Raw genomic sequence first — 21,695 nt, forward strand, 5'->3', positions numbered from 1 at the left:
GGGGATTAAGTTTCTAACACATGAACTTTGGAGGACATGTGCAACTACAGCAGAATCCTAGCTCTGTCATCTACTAACTGTGAGGTCCTTAGCAAGGCACTTCAGTGGTAATCTATATAATGGGCATAGTCAGAACATTACAAGATTGGGAGGCCTAAGTGAGACACTGTGAAGGTGCAGGGGTGAGCAGCAGACTCCTTATCTGGATTAGCTCTCATCTATTCCAAACCACCTATCCAAGTTCTACCTGTCCTTCTAGGACTAGGGGCAACCTCATCCTCTTCTCTCTTCCAAGAGCTTTCTCTTTATAGAACCCTTTATAGAACCATAGAACCACGCAGAGCTTTCTCTGGCCCTTGTTCGTGCTCTGAGGATGCTCACCCAGCATCACACTCAGTGACACCAGTCTTGCTCTAGAGATGCCTTCAGCATGGTGGGAGGGGCCAGACCCATGTCCCACAGACGCTCCTCACCTGGGCCAATGTGATCACTTACCCATGTCTGTATGGGGAACAGGCAGGAATCTCAGTCCTCTTAAAAAGTGATTAGAAGAACACTCATATGAGCTTTGCTGTCCTCAGCACTCCTGCAGAAGAGCTTCATTCAAGGTCCCACAGATGTGTTGTTCACAGAGCACACTCAGTCCCAGCCTCCAACCTCTCCTTAAGGCCCACCCCCAAGGGAAGGAGCAGCCCAAATATATCCTCACCTCTTCTCTTCTGCAAGAGAAGGCCAGGGATGAAGATGTCTCATGCCATCTAAGAAATGCTTTGCTTCCTGCATCTTTTCTAAACCGACTGTTAGAACATCCTGGGCTGTGTGCAGGGAGGCCTGCATGGGCTGAGGCCAGAAAGCTGAGCCAGGTGAGCAAGTGTTATCCCTGCGTAAGAGCCCAAATGTTGACCGCTAGAATCAAGTTACAAGCCTGGTGAAACAGTGCAGGGACTGAGATACCACAGGGTCCTCTACTATACTAAAGAGAAGAGAAATGAGAGGAAAAAAGGAAAAACAAGTTTGCTATCCTCCTTTAGGTACCATTTTATAGAGCATCTACCATATGCCAGGCAATGTACTAAATGCTATACGCATGACCTCATTTTATCTCCATTAAAAAAATGAGGAGCTGGGGGACTCAGGGAGGTGAAGTCTTATGTCACAAACCTAACAAATGACAGATCTGGGATTTGAACCCAGGTCTTCATTTACTGCATACAGGAGGAAATAGCCTTTTTGGAAAAGAAGCAATGAGACATAGATGCAGGAGATAGCATGGTGGGGTTTTAAAAATAATTATTTTTACAAATTCTAAAACATCTCAAACTTCCAAAAAATCTGCAAGTACAAAGAACATTATTTCCCCCTCAACCATGTGACAGTAAACAGACATGATGCCCCTCACGCCCAGATACCTCAGTGTGTCTCCAGTACAAACAAGGACACTCTCTTACTTCTCCCCAGTACAACCACTTAAATCAGAAAATTAACAGTGGCATCTTACTCGCAGCTAATCTTCAGACCTCATTCAAGTTGTGCAAATTGTCCCAACAATGCCTTTTATAACAAAAACATCCAATTCAGAATCAGATGTGTCCAATTGTCATGTCTCTTTAGTCTCCTTCAATCTGAAATTTTTTTTTTTTCTCTTTTTTAAAAATTATTCTAGACACAGAGGTCTCATTTTTTGCACAGGCTGGTCTCAAACTCCTAGCCTCAAGCGATCTTCCCAGCTCGTCCTCCCAAAGTGCTGGGATCACAGATGTGAGCTATGACACCCAGCTTGTTTTTGTTTCAAATATAATGTAGGATGAAGAAAGATCAAGCCTTTGGTGGTCCCTGTCTCTCCAAAGGTTGAGTGGAGAAGCGTATGGTGAGAGGCCCTTGGTGGCCATGGACATCAGGCCGCACAAGCCACAGAGGGCTTGTGGAGATTCTTATGGCTCAGAACAGACTAGGAACAAACATGGGCGTGGTCAAGGCTCAATCGCTGAGCACTAGGTAACTGCAGGAAGTTAAAACTTTCACAAAGACCATCCATGTGGTTGACTGGGAAATACAGGCAGAGCTGCTTCTGGAAAATGGATTTCATCCACTGTTTGTCCATTTTAGTCTAATCCCTAATGAAACAGAATGAACTTCAGTCTCTTGAAATCTGATTCTTCCACCTATGAAAAAAGCAATGAGAAAGGTGGCTTTTCACTTTAAAAGAGACACTTTGAGCCGAGTCTAACTCAGGAGAACTGCTCAAATTGTACGCTCTTCCCCAACACAGACATCAGGCCAGACAAGGTCAGAAATGCTGGTAAAACATTTATTTCAAAAATTCATTTGGTGTTCAGATGATAAATAGGAATTAAGAACCAGTATCTTTCTTAGGCTCTAAAAATCAGAAATAAGACACAATTTCATACATGCAGACTTTTGAAATATGGAGTAATGTTTAAGTTAACAGTAAAAGAAAAGCTCTGAATGTTACTCTTTATTCTGGTAGGTTATGATTTACCCAGTATTGTTTACCTGCCTTGATTTAGTATTAGTATCTCCTGTATGCAAGGCACTCAGAGCCATGATTCCTAGCTTCTAACATCCGATTTCTAGGCCTCTCATGCAGATGCCAATAAAGGCTCTGTGTACAGCCCTGTGCTTATGGCCTATGTATCTATTAGCTCTACCCCTTGGGCTAATAGCACTCCTTGTCTGGAGCTTGGCTTTTCCCCTCTGAGAAGTCACTTGCTGTGATGTAGAAGCTATGCCAAAGCACAGTAACTCATTCAGCACTTACCAATAAGTTGGCAGCAAATCAGAGCTGAATCTTTCATCAGGGGGCTTTAGGATTTGAGGGGAGGGACATCTCATTGTCCTTAGGGAATGATAATGCCATGAGGGATTTCCTCTAGGAGAAAAAGGAATTATTTCTGATGCATCATCAACTGTCACCGCAGTATGTGGTTCTCAAGATCGAGTCAATTTAGGGGAGGCAGCAATATTGTCAGCCCAATCTAGGCCAGGGAACATGTGTCTTCTCTGCCAGACCTCAATGTGTCTAGAGAAGGTGAATTCACATAGCTTAATGGCTGGGTTTGGTTCATTAACAAAATAATTTCTTTCTAGCAAATGAAGTTAATGCAGAAATGGAGAACGAATGTATGGTAATGTTTTACTCAGCAGTTTAAAAGATGCTTTTAAAAATTATTCAATAGAAGATTTCCAGAAGAAAAGAATCATTAAGTAGCTAAGAACTCTATCCTCAATGGCTAGCACACTATTTGGCTCATTGATGGTCTTAAATGGATTTTTAGTGCAAGAATTACAGAAGGAGCAACTGCACGTTGGCACATCCAAGCCTGCTTTGGGACAGCCCAGTGCCTCTCCAACCTGGCTCTGGAGAGGAGGAGCCTACAGGGAGCTTATAACCTGGCGGACTGAGGCTCAGCATAGAACTTGCTAATTGCCCTGTGGCAGGAGGCACAGTTGGGGTCCTTCAACAACTCTTTATCTGGTTAGCTGACCAGAGTAATGTCTGGTGAACTTTATTCTCTGTCTAGTGCAGGTACATTAGACGTCACACTGATGATCTCAGCCAAGATCTGTGCTAAGTTAGTCTGGGCTCATCTTCATCTTCTGTCTTACAGGAGACCCAGGTTCACTTCCTGCTCCTGGGACATGAGTGTATCCTTGTTATAGTCTCATACACTTCACATATCTAACTATACTCTTAACATTCACTGATTTCTTTTACATTTTCTAGTAGGTATTTCATAATTTCCTCCAGAAGAGCCTATTCTACAATGTAACTCAATTAAAATCAAGTACATGTAGATTTTTTTTTCATCTGCAAAGATCCTGCCTACCAAAATAAACCATATGGTGCCACTGGGCATCTTGTGCAAACACGAGACTCTGTGTAGATCACTGTGTTCCCCGAGTCTTGGAAAATGTATGGTTAAACCTATGGAATGATCCATCAACTGTGTTTACTTCAGCCTGTAACATGGCGAGCTGAGAGTTGGTTTGTAAGACAAAGGTTCTCACTTTCTTCATTTCTAATATCAGTCTTCAAAATTAAACATTTACCTGCTAAGTCTAGTACACCAACTGCCTCCATGTACTGGCAGTGGGGGCTTGTTCCTCAGGCCAATTTACATTTTGGACAGGTCATCCTTTAGGGAGTCAGCAATCATGTCTGCCATTTCCTGGTTAAAATGGGTGATGAAAGCATGAGGTATGTTTTTCTTACAGAGTCGAATGTCTCCTTCTGGAAAATCCTTCTTAATGTCTTCATAGTACTCTTTTGGACACCAAGGATCTATAGTACCATAATAAAATGTAAGCTGAAATACAAGACAAAAACATTTTATTAGAAAACATGTTCCCTTCCCGACACAGATATGACACCAGCAGCTGGCAGTGCTCTGAGGACAGCACCTATGCCTGGCCCTGGGAGCTAGTCCCCAAGCTCTCTCCAGAGTGTGGCTCTCTCAAGGCATCAAGGCTTCACGATGTACAGGAGTGCACTTAGAAGAATTTGGTGGGAAGATCCCATGCTGGGAGACTCTTGTGTGATAGATCCCTCATAATTCACTGAAAGGACTTACCAGGAAAGTTTTGTGTACTGAGGTTGGGATGGACACTGGAATGAAGGCCAGTGAGGATGACGAAGAGAATTATTGAGACATAGTCACCGAATGACTAGTGACCAGTTAATAAACTTAGTTGTTTCCAAATAGCCACATGGTAGTCATATGGGATGTATTTGTTGAATGAATACAAATACGGATCAGATAGACTCAGGCTTTCCAATGTAGCTGATGAAATGTGATCAGAATCCTGAGAGAGTTTATGACATTTCTAAGAAAAGGCTCTATGCAGCCTGTATGTTGATTCAGTGGGGAAGTGCAATAATCATACTTCAGTTGACAGCAAGCAGCTGAATGGAGACAGAGCCTCCTCTGTGGCATTACCAAGACCCTGAATGGATATCTACCTAAACCCGCATGTGATATATATATATATATATGTATATATTGCTCTAGGCTGCTGTGTTTCACTGAAAAACTGCTATGTTCTAGTTCTGTTAGTTCTAAAAATAAAGGCAACAAAGCAACATCTTATATTCAGAAGGATAGATAGTGGCAATGTCTACAAAAACCAAGTACTAAATCTTAAGGATCCTTTGACCTCTGTATCACTGAAAGAAAGAGCTGTGCCCAGCTCCAGCCCCTAGTTGGCCAGCTGTAGTCACTTGCAGCTTCCCTAATATACCAAATGTGCTCCTTCACTCAGACACTGAATTGCTTACTCATTCCTTTGTTCAGCAAATACAAATGGAGCACCTACTTTGTATTAGGAACCTGGAAAATAGAGATAGGACAGTCTTGGGGAAGGGGAGAAGGGGACTCCATGTACACAAGACAATTTGAGAGCTGAAGTGAGGCGCAGCTGGTCAGAAGTAGTGGGCAGGAAAGATTCCCCAGAATTGATGCCTGAGTTGAGTCTTCAAGCTGGGGGAGCACACTGTGGGGAGAAGACCAAGCAAACCAAAGCTTGAAAGAGAATGGCATGTGTGGGGAACTGGAATTCCACATGGCTGGAATATAGGGTGGTGGGAGATAAGACTGGAGAGGCAGAGAGGGATGAGGTCATGGACAGCATCTTCTATGCATGCCAAGGAGGTTGCACTTTATCTCGAAGTCCACAAGCCAAAAAAGACTGCACAATGAAGTGACATGCTCAGGTCCCTATGTCAGGAAAACCACTCTGGCCACAACAGGAAGAGAGATTGGAGGGGATCAAGTGGTGGGGGAGGAGAGTGCGGGGAAATAGGCGTTATTGCCTACTGGATAGTTTTAGTGTATCAATTATTAAATCCATGACCTGAATATGGGACAAATGAGACTGATCTTACAAAAACAATGGCCTTTATTACAATAACATGATGCCTTAACAAATATTTAAAGAGATGGTTAGTTAAAAACACTTTATAGAGGAAAAAATTTAACGTAGTACTCCAAAGAGTAAATTATGAACAAGTAAACCTCAAGTGGCAGACTTACTCTGAATCGCTTCATGGGGGTTTCCTTTTTTTTTTTTTTAAATTATACTTCAAATTCTGGGACACATGCAGAGCGTGCAGGTTTGTTACATAGGTATACACGTGCCATGGTGGTTTGCTGTACCCATCAACCTGTCATCTACATTACGTATTTCTCCTAATGCTATCCCTCCCCAGCCCCCAGCCCCCAATAGTCCCCAGTGTGTGATGTTCCCCTCCCTGTGTCCATGTGTTCTCATTGTTCAACTCCCACTTATGAGTGAGAACATGCCGTGTCTGGTTTTCTGTTCCTGTGTCAGTTTGCTGAGAATGATGGTTTCCAGCTTCATCCATGTCCCTGCAAAGGACATGAACTCATCCTTTTTTATGACTCCATAGTATTCCAGCTTCATGGAGATTTTCTTGGTTGTTACCTGGGGTTCCAGTTTTGCAAGCCGCAGAGGACCTGCAACTTACAGATTTATCACTTAATTCATCCTTCACATTCTCCTACTTTTCCTCACTCCAACCATTTCTGGGCATTCCAAAGCCCCTGAAGCCAAAATTCATTTTGCCATGGTTCTTAGCAGAGTAAGAACTTCTTTTGCTTCCTAGAGAATATGAGAGCCTAGCAGTTGCCTAGCAGTTCTTCCTCCTGGTCTCAGCTCTTTCTATAGCTCTAAAATGCTGCAACTTCACAACCAGTGGGAGACTATTCTGTCCAGTAGTAGAAAAACACGTTTCCCCGGATCTCTCAGCAACTACCCTGCTATAGCTTTGCCTTGAAATTCTGTCAAGAGTACAAACTATTTGCAGGTATTAATTATCTACCAATAGTAGTGATAATATTAGGCTGTCTCTAAGCTACTCCCTACACTTACCACGAGCAATCTTTTCGATTGTATTCAGGAAATAGGATAGGGAACGGTTGCTATGCAGTTACTCAGCACTTCCTCAGAGCAGGGAACACTGCTGAGAAATCTGGAAAGTCAGACTTGGGTTCGTACCCGTCAGGTCTGTTCCTCTGCTGCAAGTCACGCTCTGGCCTCAAGATCCCTGGACTCTGAGAAAGCTACTCTAGGACCCTCACTCCAGTACAAGCTACAGTGTGATGTCCTATAATAATGGCAGTCAGCTCAAAGGAAAGCCAGATAGAAAAGACCTCATCTAATACAGTCTCCTTGACAAGAAGAGTGTCACTGTATGCACCGCTGTTGCTTTCTGTCTGACATTTCAAAGACTGTTTCCATGAAGAACGTACCATTTACTTTTCTGTGATGCAATTACAACTTGAAATGTTTCCAATGAGAAGTCCAGCTTGATGAGCCCTCAGCACTGAGCAAACACCATCCCCGTACATGCAGTTAAGGCAGTGATTTGAGCAGGGGTGATCAACATGGATTAAGGGACCCAACACCCACCTCAGGGTATCAAGAGACAAATATGTCCAAGTAATTATGGGGCATACGCTGTCCAAGGCATGTGCTAGGAACCTCAACAAAGGTTGAGGTGTCAGTGTTCAAGACAGCAGAACAGTGAGGAGTCTAGACCTCCCGTATGCTTATCTGATTTTATTTCTCGATTCTCTACAATCCTTAACCGTTTGAAGTGGGCCCCATTTGGTTAAACGCCTAACCAATGATGGGGGTGGGCTCACGTTTTTTAAAATTTTGTTTTCTTTCACAAGTTCTTTTTCAGGCTGTATATTCTCTCAACAGTTTCCTATGAAAGTCTTGGCTTACAAGTAAAACACGTGGTTATCTAATGCCTTTACACACACTGGCTTGAGATACTTCCTTTTCCCTATAAATTATAAGTCACAGGCAATAGATCTGACCAGAGGACTCTGCACCTGCAGCCCTGAACAGGAAAATGAGAAAGTATGGAGTGTGTGGTGGCACTGGCGGGGGATGGAGGAGGAGGGGTGAAGTAGAAAGAAAGAGAAACAACTGGACACCAAAAACATAGTGGTTAACAGTGCATACTCTTTATTTATTGGTATGTAAAAATGAATTGCAATGCACCATGACGAACCGATGGGCCGAAAGCAATGGCCAGGATCTGTGCCAGTCTGAGTAAGCACTGTCTATGTATTATCTCGTTGTATCCTCACAACAATACTCTAAGTATTGTATCTATATTTTACAGAAAAGGAAATTGAGGCTTAGCAAGATTAACCTGCTTATTTCAAGCAATTTTGTGTTGAAGAGCTGGGCTACAAATCCACAGACAACATTCCTAACCTGTACCTTTTGCTACTATTTACAATTCCAGTAAATAGACCCGTTATAAAAACATAAAACCTGACAACTGGCAGGCCTTAAACTGGATATGAAAACTAATAGAGTGTGAGAGTTGTCAACAGGAGCTAACACAGCCACCTTTATTTTTATTTACTTATTTATTTTGAGATAGTCTTACTCTGGGCCCAGCCTAGAGTGCAGTGGTGTGATCTCAGCTCACTGGAGCCTTGACCTCCTGAGCTCAAGTGACCCTTGCACCTCAGCTTCCAGGGTAGCTGGAACCACAAGCGCATGCCACCATGCTCAGCTAATTTTTAATTTTTTTTTGTAGAGACGAGGTCTCCCTGTGTTTCCCAGGCTAGTCTCCAACTCCTGGGCTCAAGTGATCCACGCACCTCTGCCTCACAAAGTACTGAAATTACAGGCATGAGCCACAACACCCAGCCTTCCCGACTACCTTTATTGAAAGCCTTCTCACAGTCTATGTAGCTTTTCTGAGGCACTGTGTGTCATGGGGGTGATAACTGCCATGAAAGTACTGGAATTGTTAACAAAGAATCACAGGCAATCAGCAGGATGTTTACTTTCTTTTTTTTTTTTTTTTTTTTTTTTTTTGAGACGGAGTCTCGCTCTGTCGCCCAGGCTGGAGTGCAGTGGCGCAATCTCGGCTCACTGCAAGCTCCCCCTCCCGGGTTCACGCCATTCTCCTGACTCAGCCTCTCTGAGTAGCTGGGACTACAGGCACCCGCCACCACGCCCGGCTAATTTTTTGTATTTTTTAGTAGAGACGGGGTTTCACCGTGGTCTCGATCTCCTGACCTCGTGATCCGCCCGCCTCGGCCTCCCAAAGTGCTGGGATTACAAGCGTGAGCCACCGCGCCCGGCCAGGATGTTTACTTTCAAAGGTTTAGAAGAAAATAAATTATTTCCTGTAGTTTATTTCTCCTTAGCACTTGTTTTGGTACTCATGAGAATTGATAAAAAGTATACATTATTGAGATAGAAATTTTTCTGTTTCCAAATTGTCATGTTAAGTAATCTGTTGTTTTCTATTAAGCACAAAATTTAACTTTTTTTCAGTTCTAGATTTTGATTCCCCAGAACCACGCTTTGGCTTTTCCTCCTGAGTTTTCTGCTGGAAAGTGGATTTATGGTTACTATGGTCTCTGTGCTTATAGATGAACTTCCCTTTAACTGTTTAGTGTGCGCCTAAGGAGACAGGGCCCTCCTAAAATATCCCTGCAGGTTGTGGCAGCTTGTCCCCACATCTGTCTTTTCTTCTGTGTGGTTTTTCTCCCCTCCACTTTCTGGGAGGTCTACAAACGGTACTTTTGGACAGTGAATTGCTGAAGCTGATAGATTAAAATGAGCTCCACCAAAAATGACTCTGAATCCATCCCATATCTGGTACTGGGCTAAGTGGCTGATGTTAAGAAGTGTGTAAGATGGTCTCTGTCCTGGAGCAGCTCACAGACTAGGCGAGAGAACAGGCCTGTATAAACCGGCTCTTAAATACAACAGGCAGACAGAGGTATGGACAAAGCCCTACAGGACCCCAAAGCAGGAAAACCCAAATTCTGCCCTGAGGGAGTGAACGTGAACAAAGCTTTGTTTTAGTATACATTTGGAGTTGTGTGCTTTTATGCATTACTAATAGAGGATTTATAGTAAGAACAAATAAATATTAGAAGCATCTTATGATTTAGCTAATAACAAAACTCACTTTCAATGACACAGCAACATCTTAAAATAATAAAAATTTTAAAAGCCACACATAAAAATCTCTATCTGAATTATTTCTGTCTATTCAATAGGACAGTAGGACTACAGGCATTATAGGAATAAAAGGGCTAATAAAATGAAAGTTTTGCATATATATATATATTTTTTGCATATATATATATATATATTTTTTGCATATATATATATATATATATATATATTTGTTGTTGGCATTAACCTTATGGATAAACTGAATTTTAGAAGCTCTTTAAATCATAATTCACCACGAAGTCAAGTTTGGTACAAACGATATCTCATCAATACAACTTGAAATGTTTCCAACGAGAAATCCAGCTTGATGAGCCCTCGGCACAGACTACTTCGGGCAGTCAATTTGTGGGCTGCCTGTTTTGTGATATAGTGCAGGCCTGAGCAGGGTGGTAAATGGCATTTCTGGGGGTGTCATGCTGAGAGTGAAAGGGCTTCTCATAATGTCTTTATATCACAGTGTGGTAAAATAATTGTATTTATATTATTCTAAAGTAATTTGTGAAACTACTCAAGCTCCTTATGCAGCCAGGAAGAGCGTAGTGCAGTGAGTGCAGTGTTAAGACTGTACAGGTCCCTGAGCCATATCCACCTGGACTGGAATCTTGGTTCTGCCATTTATTGGTGCTGTGAGCCCAGACCAGTTACTTAGCTTCCCTGTGCCTGCTTATTCATCTGTAAAGTAAGGCAGAACTAGTTACCAGTGGGCTAGTGCTGAGGACTGGAAAACAAAGTGTATCAAGTGCTTTACACATAGTGGGCACTCTTAAAGGCTGCTGCTTTACAGGTGAGGACAAAGGGAGCTCCTCGACACACACTGGGCAATGGTGGGGTGGGGTGGCGTGGGAGCTGTGCCCTGGTCAAGGAAAAAGAATCCACATGACCTTACATTAGCCTTTGAGAAAATATATTTATTCTGATAAGTTGCTTTTGACATAGGCTCAGAAAATATATAAGTATTAAACATTTTTAAAAATCGAAAGCAAAGTTGTTTTACCATATACTTAGTCCTTATCTAAAAAATGTACATGTCGTATTCCCCAGCATGATTGTAGAGAAAGACAGATGGGGTAGAAGATAAGTCGGAACCAAATAAACAGTGAAGCACATCCCTATCCTCAAGCCGCCACTAACAGTCAGCTCCTAGAGTGGATTCTATACTTCCACTTTTATAATAAAACCTACTTTTCCTTATAAAGGAGACCTGGAGCCTAAGCTATAGTACCCTTTGGCTATCCTTGGTTGAGCATCTTCCAAATGAAGAAAGGCACCGACTTTTCTTCCTGGTGGGCTCACAGGGTGAGCCTGTGGGTTCTTGCAGCAGTGAAGGTAATGCTCACCACTTTTCTGAGCAATGCAAGGCTTTCTGTTAGCATTTCATGAACAGCTGTAGCTCCCTGGCAGCTTACACTGCATGGCAGGGCAACCAGGAAGCCAGCACCAGAGACAGTGACCAAAGAGGGGTGACACAGATTCTCAGAGAGATCTATCTTCTTGGCCTTTCTTCCAGAGGTCTAAGAAAAATATGTAATTCCTGCTTTCTCCAGGTTTTCTTTCCTTCTTTGAAATAATTCCCACTACAGCAGGTTTTTTGCTTGTTTCATTACTTGTGAAAAAAGCAAAAGGTCAGATATAAAGCAGTCGGTTGCATACCAAGAGATCAAATTAGTACCTACACATATAGGCCCCCTACTTCCCAGCTAGGGCCCCCTGCCCTACCTTTATCTCCTGTTTTTATCCCCTTGAAGCTTTCCCGGGCTCAGGATATAAACTGTTAGGTCCTCCAATGCATGCCCATTTCTGGGGAGAGTCTAGACAGTCTGGATGACAGCAGCAGGCTTCCACTTCTCCCCTCCCCTCAGAGTCAAAGACATGTAAGCCCCAACTTGCAATGTTAAAGGAAACCGATTCTGTGATATAAACATCTCCTTTCAGTTACTTAAAAAATCTTATCCCTGTCGGAGACACAGGCAGCTGCAAAGTGTCAGCATTTCACTGCAGTCTTTCTGAGCCTCTGTTTTTAGGAACTTGCAGAATTGCTAAAGAAAGGGAGATGGTTTAGGGACTTCGGTTTTTCCAGTTACCTTGTTTCCTCTCTTCTGTTTATTCCTGACTGACTCAATTACCATTCTTGAGAAAATGAGAACTGAAATCTCCAAAGATTTTTAAAAAGTGGCTGAGGATGGAGGTGAAAACACAAATGCTTCCGGCCTATGAACCCTGCTTCTCTCTGCAGGCACGGAGGGGAGCGGTGGGAATGGGAGCGCCAAAGGAGGAGTAGGTCCTATGGGGCATTGTGTGGCTCACTCTCCAGTAGCTGGAACAACCATCTGTGTATACAGTGGTGTGCAGAGCAGCACTCTCCTTTCTGTGTGGCTAACATGTAAAGGGCCAGGATCCTCTCCCTCCCACATACAAGCCACGAGGCCATCAAGTGACTGGCTTGTCTTTCTCACGTGGGACTGCACTGAGATGCTAACCCAGGGCCTCTGCTTTCCTCTGGTGAGGCCCTCTGGCAAAGTAAGAGGCCCTGAGCACCAGTCTCCTCCTGTGTTTCTGTCTTTCCCTGGATCTGTGCCCCAAAAGGGGGCAAATGTACTGGAATGGTTTTACTCAACTGAGAGAAAGGCTAAGTCCAGTTCACTAGACTTCTCTGGACTAGAATAAGGGGCCCAAGCCTTGGTAAAAATCAAGTACTATTGTGTTTTCCCCTCATTATGGTTCCTATACAACAGCTCCTTGAGGCATCTTATGGGGAGTGGTGGCTGTTATTTAGAATGGCATTGGGCATTCCGGGGTCTCTTGGCCACATACTTAGCATCACTAATACCTTTCATTAACACAATGAAAATATCTGAAAAGGGGATGTAAGAGGAGGAACTGTTAGGCAAATAGTCTTTTTAAAGTACTTAGAAGCCTAACTAGGCTATAACTAACTTTGTAATAGTAATAAAAACATTTATTGAATGCTTAGTGCATTCCAGACACTCTTTCTTTTTTTTTTTTTTTTGAGACAGAGTCTCGCTCTGTTACCCAGGCTGGAGTGCAGTAGCATGATCTCGGCTCACTGCAACCTCCGCCTCCTGGATTCAAGCAATTCTTCTGCCTCAGCCTCCTGAGTAGCTGGGACTATAGGCATGGACCACCATGCCCGGCTAATATTTGTATTTTTAGTAGAGACGGGGTTTCACCATGTTGGCCAGGCTGGTCTCGAACTCCTTACCTCATGATCCACCCGCCTCGGCCTCCCAAAGTGCTGGGATTACAGGCATGAGCCACTGTGCCTGGCATGGATACTCTTATAAGGTCTGAATTACAAGGTATGAATTATAGCATATTTTTGGAATAGCTGTATGAGGCTAGATACTATTATTAAACCATTTTATTGATGAACAAAGGAGGCACAGTGAGGTCCGGTAACTTAAGCAGGGTCATGAACAGGGGTGGATTTGGTGTTTGAAGCTTGGCTGAGACTCTGGGAGCCCAGCTCTCCAGCACGTTTGCCTCCCCTCAGTCACCAGGCTCCACTGCAGAACCCCAGGGTGTGTTAACACAATTGCCCAAATAAAGCTTTCAAGGTCAAAATATTGAGATAAAAACAAACCTATCTATTTTCAGGATGATTATGACATTCTGGACCGGCTTCAAATTAAACAGGCAGAACTAACACAATCCGTTTCAGAATACCGAGGCTTGGCGGAAAGGCAGGCCTGGTGAACTGGTCCAGGAAGCATTTCCTATGCTGCAGCAGGCAGGACATGTGCATGTCAGAAGGATTTGCATGCCCCAATCTGCAAACAACTGCACAAGGTTTGTTCCCAAAGGCAACACACACCTTTGGGCTAAGGCAGGCTAAGAAGGATGGGGACAGAGCAATAGCAGAGGAGTTCCTGTTCTTGAGGACACGTGCCCCTTTCCCAAGCCACACTGTAGCCCTGGCCTGGCCCTCTGGGGGCAGGGGCAGCACCACCTTACAGGCAGCCCCCCTACTACTGCCTAACTTCATCTGAAAGCTGCACTCCATGTGTTCTCTTTGGAGCAATTTCAGATTCCTACGTACTGATAGTGATGCTCAGATTCAGTCTGGCAGTAGCACACACCAGCTGTTTCCATAAGCCTGGGCCAAACGTGGTCATGGCAGTTTAGAATTTCCCCCCTAAGTGGGTTTGAAATGAAAACTTCAAGTTTATAAACCAAACATGAGTTCGCTTTTCAATGAATGAGACATGCATCCCTTATGGCTTAGAACAGTGACAGAACAAGGGAGTGCTGACCTCTTACTTGCCTCTGACACACCAGGTGCCTCATAAAAGAGAATACTCCAGAGGTTTCCAGACAAGCTGGGATTGGGGTGGTGAAAACGCACAGTTGATTCTCTTCCTTTGGTTTATTTCATCCTGGTTCTCATTCCCATCCTTCTTACCTCCCCTCCCATCTTATTCATTCAGTGGCTCCTCGTCTTTCTCCCAACCCCTAAGCTGGGTTCCCCAACAATCAGTCATTAGAAGTCCTCTCTCCTTATTCTGTATACTTCTTTAGGCTGCTATTACCCATGCTTTTGGCTTTAACTACAGCCTCATCACTCCTCAACCAAAAGTCAGCCTCAAATACCTTTCTAAGCTTTACACCCATACATCCAGGGCCTGCCAGACACGGATCCACTTGCATGTCCCACTGGCATCTCAAATATAAGTACCAAAATGAACCACTTGTTCAGCCATCTCCCATAACTTGCTGCTGCTTCTCTTCCCATATTCCCTGTCTTAAGTCCAGATACAGAGAAATAATCTTAGATTCCTCCATCTCCATTCCCCAATATCCTGTTAGTACTCAGTACCTTTGATTCTATCTCCTAAATCTTCCCATCCTCAATCCCAATGCCTTAGTTCTTATAAAAGCTTTGTAAACAGGATCCCCAACTCATATTTCATCCTTTTCTAGTATTATACCACACATTTGCCCTCAAAATAATCCCTCTCATTTGTTAATCTCACCAAATTCCTAGGGCTAACTGATATGAACTGGTGCCCCTGAACTGGCTGTTCATAGCTGGCATACATTCTGATTGGTCAATCCCTATATCATATGGTTGTCAAATGTTTTGACTGTCACCCTGTTACCCCCATGCTTGGACCCTTCAATAGCTCCCCAAAACAGTCTCTTTAGTGTGGCATATCATGACTTCTTGTTCTCAGGCCAGTGCCTAAGCCACAACGTCAAGCACATATTTACTGACTGTTTACCAGGTATGAATTATGCTAGGCCCTAGGGGATATCAAGATGAAGAAGACACAGTTCCTTACCTCAATGTGGGGAAAGGTGAAGGTTGATTGTTTAAATACTGTGTGTAAATGCAATATAACTTTACATAGGGAGTAACATCTAACCAAAACCAAGGACTGGGAAGGCCTCTTGGGGATGACACTAGACAAGCAGGATTTAGTCAAATGACAAAATAACCTATAGGCCAGGCGCAGTGGCTCATGCCTGTAATCCCAGCACCTTGGGAGGCCGAGGCGGGTAAATCACAAGGTCAAGTTTGAGACCAGCCTGACCAACATGGTGAAACCCTGTCTCTAGTAAAAAATAGCTGGGTGTGGTGGCAGGTACCTGTAATCCCAGCTACTCGGGAGGCTGAGGCAAGAGAATCGCTTGAACCCAGGGAGTGGAGGTTGCAGTGAGCCGAGATCATCCCACTGCACTCTAGCCCGGGCGACAGTGCAAGACTCTATCTCAAAAACACAAAAAAAGGAAAAAGAAATAACCTATGATGCCATAAACCATGGTATACTCCTTTGGAAACAACTATGAGTCTGTTATATTTGCTCCAGGAAAGAAAAATTATTTTAATAAAATAAATTACTTTATGTCCAATACTGTGTATAAAGTCACTGGACCTCAGAAGGAGGATAATCAGCCCAACAGATCTTTTAGAGATAAAAATGCCCATTTTCCTCAAGCATATAAAAAGCTCTCTTCTTGTGTCAAATGGAAATCCAGTGGTAGAAAATTTGAATTTAGAACCAAAGCCTGCAGATTATGGTATGATAGTTCTCTTGGGGAGGAGAAAGAAGTAGAAAGCTGTCCGCATGATACAGTAGAAAGCTTATTTTTAGACTAACTTTCCTGTGGCATTCTGGCTGGATGGCACAAAGATATATTTTTCAGAACTATTTTTAGTTGAATAACTGAGATACAGGAAATGATTTTTCAACAAAATGTGTGGCTCGATGACTATTCACACTGGACAGTTCTGGATAGTTCTGAAGTTTCTGAACGCCTTTGTTTGGGTGGAAATGGGAAAGAGTATCCTCAATTAAGATACCTAAATAGGAATATTTCTAATCCTGGGCACTGGTTTTAGTTTGACTAGTTATCGGGGGTGTTTGGAAGGCAGGAGGCAATGCCCACTATCTTCCTAGAACTATGTGCACTTTTAAGTTTCCTTATTTTCTCAAGTAGACTGGGACATATGTTGATTCAACTTCTACCAATATTAAATTACAGCATGTTTCCTCTTTTTATTACAGAAACAAAAAGTTGCAATAAACTTCCTGTCTCTCTGTACCTAGTTTCACTTAGGAGCTGTAATTGTATTATTCTAGTGGAGAGCTTGAATTTTGCTGGTAGAAAGGATAATGAATTAACTGCAAGGTAGTTTTGCATGATTAAATGAAACAATGCTTTGTTTCCCCATATTCTAGAAGTATATTTATTTAACGCTCTCTCAAAAACGAAACTATTGCCTGGAGTTGAAAAAGTTTATTCCTGTGACTGTGTGTTAATATTAACCTTGAAATGTCTACCGTCTACCATTATACCCCCGTATTTCCCCATAAAATTTCAGTAAACCTACAGTCCTGACATAATTATCATGAACAGCCCTCTATCTGGGAATGATTACACTTGCATATGGATTTCACTTAGGACAAGAATAAGTTAGCACCTTTCTTTGACCTTTTTCTGAGCACAACACACAAGCTGAATCCAGAAATGATGAGTATTTTACAGCAGCTGGCTTCCACAGGTGGTAAGGCAGGCTCTGACACATGATGGGTCTAGTTGTTCAGCAAGTGTGAATTTTGGAAGTGAGCATCTGCCAGTCTTATTATTAACTGAGAGTTGAGCTGTTTTTATGAACTCCCAACCTGGAAGAACTTAAATGCATTTTTGAAACAGATTCACTTATAGTTTAAATGAAAAATAAAATACTGTTTTTCTTGTATTTTCACATCGCTCAATGACTGGAAGTAGCTGAAAGCCCTGGAGAGAGGGCCCTCCTGAGGCCCCAGCACTCTCCCTTCGGCTAGTGAGGGCTTCCTTCTGGTTTCCAAATTTCAATCTCTAGCCAATTGCTATTTCAGAGATATGATGACTACTACGGCCATGAGACAAAAACACACTGGCATTTTCAAAAGTCCTCTCTGGGTGAATATTTTCAATATTCTAAAAAAAAAATTTTAAGAACATATACACTTCTTGTTTTAAGATAATTGTATTGGGAGGTTATGGAATTCAGGATTAACAATGTAGAAAAGTTTAAGTCAAATGTATCAAGGCTTATAAAGACATTCTAAGTCCAGTGGGTTATCTTGTATTTCACTTGTGGATTGCTCCTGAGTCCTATGAGAGTTTGCCATTCAGCAGGGATCATTTCAGCAGGTATCATAGTTCAGCACCAATTGTAAAGTTTAAGACTGATGCTGTCCAACAGAAGTATAAAGCAAGGTACATATGCAATTTTAGAATATCCTAGTTACAATGTTTAAAAAAGTATAAAGGAATGGGTGAAATTACTTTTAATATGTTTTACTTAATCCACTACTAAGGTAGTATCATTTCAACAGGTAATCAATATAAAAATTAATGAAATACTTTGCTTTTGGGGGAACTAAACTTTTGAAATCCAATGTGTGTTTTACACTCATGGCACAACTCAATTAAGGCTAGCCACGAACAACCACATGTGGCTAGTGGCTATAATATTAGTACAGTTCTGTCCTACTCAGAATGGACAGCCAGACAAATGATGCCACAGGAGTACCACAGTCATCCAAATTCTAGGGTGACCTTAGACATATACTAAACCCTAGTCTTACAGTTTCAGAGATTGGTGCTTCCAAATGTGTGTGTGCAAGATTCTAGTATTTGCAGGATAACTCCCAAATGTTGAATATTTCACAAAACTGGTCTTAGGGTCAGAGCAGGACATTCCTACTCTAATACATTAGAGAATAAGAAAGGCTCACTAGTCATGAGATCAGAAAACATATAATGTATTTTGTTTCATTTATATTCCAACATTATTTGTTCTATAAATATTATGGAGTTTTCTCAGTAGAAGGCCTAGAGAGGCTAAAATGCATTGACAAAATAGAAAAGTATTGATTCCAAAATTAATTCAACAAAAACAGGTGATAAAAAAGTAAGTTATTATGCAATTAGCTTTACTACTCTCTACACAACTTTCAAGGATTATTTCAATTTTAACTGGAAGTAGAACTCTATGTCATTCTACCAACCCTTAAAGTCTTACAGATTCTAACTAGTTCTAGTCCCTTGCCCTCAGTATCTCTGCCCATCTACTTATTATCTATCCCCTTGCAGCACTAAAGTGATTACCTTACATAAATGCTCCTTTATGGTTTCGTCATCTCTCTTCACCACCTCCATCATTTCTTGGCCCCCAAGGTAGGCAGCATTAGCTACATTTAAAAAATAAAAAGTCAAACATTTAGAATATATAGAACAAACACAAATTTCAAATTAATTTTAGTAAATTCATGTTCCTCCTTTCTTTTGGCATGTGCTATCCGATGAGAGATACTGGTGAGGTCAACAGAGGAAGGTGAGTCAGGCAACATGCACACAGTCTCTGGAAACAAGAGCACTTCATTTAAAAGAACCTTCTTCCAACCTCATCTGGCTTCTCCATAGCGAAAGTTTAACAGTTCCACAGCCCAATGTCAGATACCACAGCAGATGATGTGTGCAATTTTACCAGACCAATATGTGCTATTTTGATTTAAGGCTTAGAAGTACAAATTGTTACCAATAAATCATGTATACCAAGAAAATGCAAACAGTTACTAACATGAAAATATACTGGCTTTTTTTTTTTTTTAAAAGGAAACAACTAAAAGGATTATTTATTTTTAAAAATACGTTTAAAGATCTCCAGGAGTTTTCAATAAGGGTTAGTCCCATTATACTGGCTGCAAAATAAGCAAAGTGATGCTCACTTTCAAGATGTCAAATACCTAGGAAAGAGGAAGAAAGCCAGAGATAACATGAATTTATGTGGCTTTCTTGTACTGGTAAGAAAATTTTCATTCAATGCTTTGTACCTTCAATTCCATTTTGGCTGGTATTATTATTCTTACCTTGTTTTCTTTTTTGCCAGCATCTGTCCTTCCCTTCATTTTCAATCTTTTGTCATTTTGTTTCAAGTATGTCTCTTGAAATCATGTAAGTGGACTTCTTTAAAAATGCAGTTTTAAAGTCTCTGTTTCTTAAATAGAGGGACTAAACATATTCACATATATTGAGATCAAAGCTATTTGGTCTGACTCCAGTCATCTTGCTTTATATACCCTATGCTTTCTTGTTATTTCTGACTCTTATCTTTAGTGTGAATGATGAATTTTCCTCCCCACCCAGGATTTAACAAATTTCTCTTCATTAACTATCTGAAAGTATAAATTCCATTTTTATTTATCTAGTGGTTAGCCTTACCTAAAAACTGCAAACTTACTTTTTATTTTCTCTTGCTGTCTGGAATTACTCATCTAAACAAGGCATGACCTTAGCATACTTGCACTTTCCCCATGCCTTCCTCCCATCCTGCCATCCTGCCTCCATCCCTGTGGCTTCAACCATCTGGAATTTTAGTTCCAGATTATTATTGTTTTTTGAGATGGAGTTTTGTTCTGTTGCCCGGGCTGGAGTGCAATGGCACGATCGTGGCTCACTGCAACCTCCACCTCCCGGGTTCATGCAATTCTCCTGCCTCGGCCTCCAGAGTAGCTGGGATTACAGGCACGCACCACCATGCTCAGCTAATTTTGTATTTTTAGTAGAGACAGGGTTTCACCATGTTGGTCAGGCTGGTCTTGAACTCCTGACCTCAGAAGATCCACCTGCCTTGGCCTCTCAAAGTGCTGGGATTACAGGCATGAGCCACCGCACCCAGCTCCCAGATTATTAATTTTTACATTTTGCCTCTGCTTTCCTTGTTTAAAGTTTTATCAAGGTAACACACACACATATATAGTTTCATATCAAATATCACAGAAATGGTTGTAGTGCCAAACCATAGTTTCCTTTTCCATCATTTCCTATTTCTAGACCCGTTTCCTAGAGGAGGCCTCTCTGAACTCTTTTAGCTGTCCTTCCACCAGTTATCTTCTAACCTCTAAACACTTACGATCATTTTGTCATTTCTTGATAACTTATTCATTACCCTTGCTGAGTTGCTATTAGAGATTAGGATTTAGCTTACTTTTACGGCCCTACCATTCCTTCCTGCCATCTTCTCAACATGTTTATATCTTATTTTGAATTATTCTATTCTTACTTAAATAATATACTTACACCTTTACTTCTAAATATTGTTCACTGCTGAGCCAACTGGTATCTAGAACCACACTTCCATTCTTACAAGTCTCTGTCCTCCAACATTTGTTTTTGTTACAGTTACCTTTTTTTTCCCTCTAACTCTACTCAATATTTTTCTGAGTCAGTTCTTCCTGGAGACCTCCTTTCCAGGACCCTTAGACCTTCTGCTCTAATCTGGACCACTGTCGACTTAGAATTTCCCTTCACTGCCTTCTTGGGTTGTTCCTATTGTTTTCTAAGTCCCAGTTAATTAACTCATTCATTTGTTTGCTCATTCAAAGATGACTGAGCACCTACTTACTTTATGCCAGGCATTATTTTAGGCGCCGGAGATGGAGCAACAAACAAGACAGAAAAACTGTTCTTGAGCTTATATTTTAGTGTTGGGATGATAGATGGTGAGAAAGTGCTATGGAGAAAAAGAAAATCAGCTTAGGAGATAACTCTGTGCAGTGACAGAAGTGGCCTATTTTATGTAAAGTTCACTGAAAAGACCTCCCTGACAAGGGGATGTGTGAACAGAGAAGAACTTGAATGAAATGAGAAAATGAACCATGCAGATACTTGGGTTAGCAGCACTCTAGACAGAGAATAGGGTAGGAGATGCTCCCTTAAATACAGCCATGATGTAATCCTAAAAAGTAGCACTTTAGTCATTCTTGCCTGTCTGTGATGTTAGCATGAGTACATATAGGAGTAAATATTCTGCATTTTCTTGGCCTAATCTCCTAAATCAGGACAGGATATTTAGTCGCAGTTATACACTAAGAAGCTGGACTATAAGACTCTAAGTCCTGGTTCCAAAATCAGAGCTGTCTTTGTTTTACTATATTTCAGGGAATTTATAAGGACAAACTAAATTAAAGCAACAGAGATTTGATTAATACATTATGGTCTATTCACTAAATTAATTATTCTATAACCTATTAAAAATTATCCTGCAGACTATATAATGTCAAATACATATTTAAAAATAATAGTAACTGACAAAAAGCAAACCATGAAATAGTACAGTATGATCCCACTATTGTAAAGAT

The 21,695-nt window shown here is 41.7% G+C and overlaps 1 protein-coding gene across 5 annotated transcripts in view; it reads right to left on the minus strand.

Moving 5' to 3' along the window:
* Positions 1-1,033: 1,033 nt before the first annotated feature.
* LDAH (lipid droplet associated hydrolase) overlaps positions 1,034-21,695 on the minus strand; it is a 130,699-nt gene continuing 110,037 nt past the window's right edge. Inside the window, exons 6-8 of one of the 5 annotated variants that reach the window (XR_004251275.2) lie at positions 18,664-18,746; positions 4,072-4,328; positions 1,034-2,162 (exon numbers count right to left, since the gene is read on the minus strand). Coding sequence is in view for 1 of the 5 variants with exons in the window: in XM_032172343.2 (XP_032028234.1) it covers positions 4,137-4,328; positions 18,664-18,746 (275 nt within the window). In the remaining 4 variants the exon portion in view is untranslated. Of the gene's footprint in view, positions 4,329-18,663; positions 18,747-21,695 lie in introns of those variants that run through there. The other 4 variants (XR_004251273.2, XR_009209340.1, XM_032172343.2 and 1 more) reach the window with 4 other exon arrangements.

This window comes from Hylobates moloch, unplaced genomic scaffold (assembly GCF_009828535.3).
Source record: "Hylobates moloch isolate HMO894 unplaced genomic scaffold, HMol_V3 SCAFFOLD_13, whole genome shotgun sequence".
Taxonomy (NCBI): Eukaryota; Metazoa; Chordata; class Mammalia; order Primates; family Hylobatidae; genus Hylobates; species Hylobates moloch.